The sequence below is a fragment of the Dendrobium catenatum genome, unplaced genomic scaffold (genome assembly GCF_001605985.2).
Source record: "Dendrobium catenatum unplaced genomic scaffold, ASM160598v2 fragScaff_scaffold_1470, whole genome shotgun sequence".
Lineage (NCBI taxonomy): Eukaryota > Viridiplantae > Streptophyta > Magnoliopsida > Asparagales > Orchidaceae > Dendrobium > Dendrobium catenatum.
The window spans coordinates 1,930,534-1,934,494 of record NW_021319932.1 but is presented as its reverse complement, the minus strand read 5'-3'; the positions used below and the strand labels follow the sequence as shown (position 1 = coordinate 1,934,494).

The 3,961-nt window shown below is 39.6% G+C and overlaps 1 protein-coding gene across 1 annotated transcript; it reads left to right on the top strand.

Annotated features, from left to right (window-relative positions):
- The first annotated feature begins 542 nt into the window (after positions 1-542).
- Positions 543-3,571, top strand: LOC110110459 (pentatricopeptide repeat-containing protein At4g39530). Its single transcript, XM_020841946.2, has one exon. It carries the CDS (start codon positions 950-952, stop codon positions 3,398-3,400), a length of 2,451 nt encoding a protein of 816 aa, XP_020697605.1. The 5' UTR covers positions 543-949; the 3' UTR covers positions 3,401-3,571.
- The last annotated feature ends 390 nt before the right edge of the window (positions 3,572-3,961 follow it).

Genomic DNA, 3,961 nt, shown 5'->3' with positions numbered 1-3,961 from the left:
AAGTTTGCAAGTTATTTATGTGTAGTTCTCTTCTTGTAGGCAAATTATACTTCTTGCCTCTACATATTATTTGCAACATACATGATGATTTGAAGATAGTTTCATATATCTTGTAATTAAATGAGCTTTGCTACATGATGAATCAAGTCTCATGTTATGAGTCAATTAGGTTGACCCAAAAACTCATATCAGGGCTTTATAATCAAATCATTAATTCTTGCAATCTTTTTTTTTTTACTTTGCATGTTAAGATTTGCATTGTCAATCAATAACATTTAATTATAATCTCAATTTGCTTCATATTAATAATTGTTTTCAAGTTAAATTCATGACCATTTTAATCATTTGAATTTTATGTCATTCATTTTTTTTTTTTATTTTTTTTTTAAAGTTCAAGTCCAAGTACAAGTTCTGGTCCGAGTTCAAGTTCAAGTGCAAGTTTTGTCCAAGTCATTGAATCTTCAGTCCAAATTTCGGCAGCCTCCCGACGTCTCCCCCGTTGTCTTTCTTTCCTCTTCCCGTTAAGCGGGCTATTGAAGCCCTCACGAGCGAGGAAGTCGTAAGCTAGAAGAAGCTAGGAAGTCCGGGAGGTTTCCGGCGAAGGCAAGTTAAACCTCATCGTTCTCTCCGGAGGTCGCCGGCGAAGGCAAGTTAACCCTCAACGTTCTCCCGCGCTTTTTTGTTTTTCAAAATTCCGTAAATCCGCTGAATCTACTAAATCAATAATTTAATGCAAAACCGAGGTGAATAGGAACTTTAAAAATGGTAAGATTGTTTATTTTTTAGATGATGGAAACCTTTTGGTAGGATTTAGGGTTAATCACGGGCAACAAACGACCAATACAAAACCCTCGGATTCTACCGTTAAACCCTCAAACCTAGTTCAGTGACTGAACCAAAATCTGTACGTAAAGGCGAATTTCTTCAAACTGGCCGATGCCAAGATCGCATGATATTTAAATTTAAACCGGCGCTTTCGCTGGTTTCTTCTAGCCGTCATTGTCAAGCCATCATTGCTGACCTCCTTCAATCATGCATCTCAAGCCAAACCCTACAATACCATCTTCTCCAACCAATCCACGCCCAAGCCCTTGTCTCTGGCCTCCAGTCTGACCTCTTCATCAACAATCTCCTTATCAAATGCTACTCTGAATCCAGCCTTCTTCAGGAAGCCTGCCAAGTGTTTGATCGAATGCTTCAAAGAAACATCATATCATGGTCCTCAATGATCTCTATGTTCACGCAGCATGGCGAAGCTGAAGATGCCCTCTCCCACTTTTCATGCTTCAGAAGATCATCAACCTTTTCCGAACACCCAAATGAGTTCATCCTTGCCAGTGTCCTGCGAGCTTGTTGTCAGTCCGCAGTTGTCATTGGTTGTGCGTTTCAAGTTCATGGTCTTGCCATTAAAACAGGTTTTCTCTTGGATGTTTTTGTGGGCACTGCACTGATTAACTTCTATTCAAGGATTGGATGCATGGAAGGAGCAATGTTGATATTTGACGAGCTACCAATTAGGAACTCTGTTACATGGACTGCCATTATGTCAGGGTTTTCGCAAACTGGGCAGCACGAGTTATCCCTAATGATGTTTGGGGAAATGAAGGTGGCAGGAGTGAAACCTGATATGTTCGTCCTTTCTAGTCTGATAAGTGCCTGTGCAGCCACGGAATTTCTCGAAGGTGGTAGACAAGCACATGGTTATGTGTATAGGAGGGGAATTGAGATGGATGTCTCCATCAATAATGTGCTTGTTGATTTGTACTGTAAGTGCTCTAAGGTGGGAACTGGGAGGAAAGTATTTGAGAGGATTTCTACCAAAAATCTTGTATCTTGGACCACTATGATTGCTGGCTATATGCAGAATTCATATGACATGGATGCACTGGTTTTGTTTACAGAGATGAGCAGGCTAGGGTGGAGGCCTGATGCATTTGCTTGCACAAGTGTTCTGAGTTCATGTGGTTCTTTAGTGGATTTGGAACGTGGTAAGCAAGTTCATGCATATACCATGAAAGCTAATTTGTGGTTTGATGGATATGTGAATAATGCTCTTATTGACATGTATGCCAAATGTAATTCTTTAGCTCAAGCAAGAGTTTTGTTTTGTGCCATGAATCGACAAGATGTGGTTTCTTACAATGCCATGATAGAAGGATATGCGAGACATGATGAGATTTCAGAAGCTTTTGCTCTATTCAATAGGATGAGATCCTTGTCATTACATCCAAGCCTTCTAACTTTTGTGAGCCTCATCGGAGTATCCACGTCGTTTTATGAGGTTGATGCTAGCAAGCAAGTTCATTGCCTAATAATTAAGTCTGGTATAACATTGGAACCTTATGCTGGCAGTGCTATGGTGGACGCCTACTCTAAATGTTCATATCTTAAGGATGCAAGAAAAGTGTTTGATGAGATGGAAGAGCGGGATTTGGTCATGTGGAATGCTATGCTATTTGGGTATGTCCAGAATGGTCAAGGTGAAGAAGCTCTTAAGCTCTTCCATCAACTTTGCATTGTTGGAATGAGGCCTAATGAATTTACCTTTACTTCAGTTGTTGTAATGGCTAGTTTTTTTGCTAGTCTCTTCCATGGTTCCCAGTTTCATGCTCAAATTATAAAAGCAGGTCTAGAATTCGATTCGCATGTTTTGAATGCACTTATTGACATGTATGCAAAATGTGGCAGTATTGAAGATGCTAAAACTTTATTCAAAGCAACAAATGAAAGAGACGTTGCATGCTGGAATTCAATGATCTCCAGGTGTGCACAGCATGGGCATTCTGGAGAAGCCCTTAGAATTTTCGATTTAATGCTTCGCAAGAAAATGATACCGAACTATGTAACATTTGTTGGTTTGCTCACCGCATGTTGCCATGCCGGGCTAGTCGAGGAAGGATTGTCTCACTTCTGTGCAATGAAACTTGATTTTGGAATTGAACCAGGCATGGAGCATTATGCTTCTGTAGTTAACCTATTGGGATGTGCTGGGAGATTGCTGGAGGCGAAAGAATTTATTGAACAGATGCCAATCAAACCTGCTGCAGCAGTGTGGAGGAGCTTGTTAAGTGCATGCAGAGTGTATGGAGATGTTGAATTGGGAAGGCATGCAGCAAGAAAAGCAATGTCGTTAGATTCAAATAATAGTGGGTCACATGTTCTAATGTCAAATATACTTGCTTCTAAGGGTATGTGGGAAGAAGTAGAGATGATAAGGGAGAGGATGGACCAAATTGGGACTGTGAAGGAGCCTGGTTATAGCTGGATTGAAGTAAAGAAGGAGGCTCATGTGTTTATAGCAAAAGGATGGGAACATCAAGAATCAGATATGATTTATTCAATGTTGGATTCTTTGACATTGATGATTAAAGTTTTTGGATATGTGCCCTGCACTGCTTAATCACTGATGAACGATGGAAATGTTGAAATTGTCGGCAATATTTCATAGCACGATAATGCCAATGAGAAAAGGTGGTGAGCTATATGAAGGAGAAAAACTTTTAACTTCTCATAAAATGTGTGAATTTTGATATTGGTTGTCCATAATTAGATAAATTCTTTATTGGCATCATTCTTTTGACACTTGGGGTTTTTTATACACCTTATATTCTTTTTATGTTTATTTAAGAGATGTCTCTCACACTTCTTCTATTGCAGTACACACATCCAATAGCAACCTTTCGGGGATTATGATCACTAGACTAATATGTATTGGGCCTATTATCTTGAATCATAATGCTAACACACTCTCTTTACTTAGTCTACCTATGATACCATGTTACACCTACTTGGTTATACTTAGCACCATTCCGCCTTTTTGGACCTATGATCTGATAAGTCCACCCTTGACTCCCTAGCATATATGTTTGGAACTTTCACACAGCCATAACCACCCATAGCATGTGCTAGAGAGATCTAGGCTAATTTAGTTAGACCAAAAGTCAACCCTCAACCTATTTTA

What these genes read in the sequence shown, in the direction of transcription:
- LOC110110459 (XM_020841946.2), top strand. Translation starts at nt 950, where the DNA reads ATGATATTTAAATTTAAACCGGCGCTTTCGCTGGTTTCTTCTAGCCGT.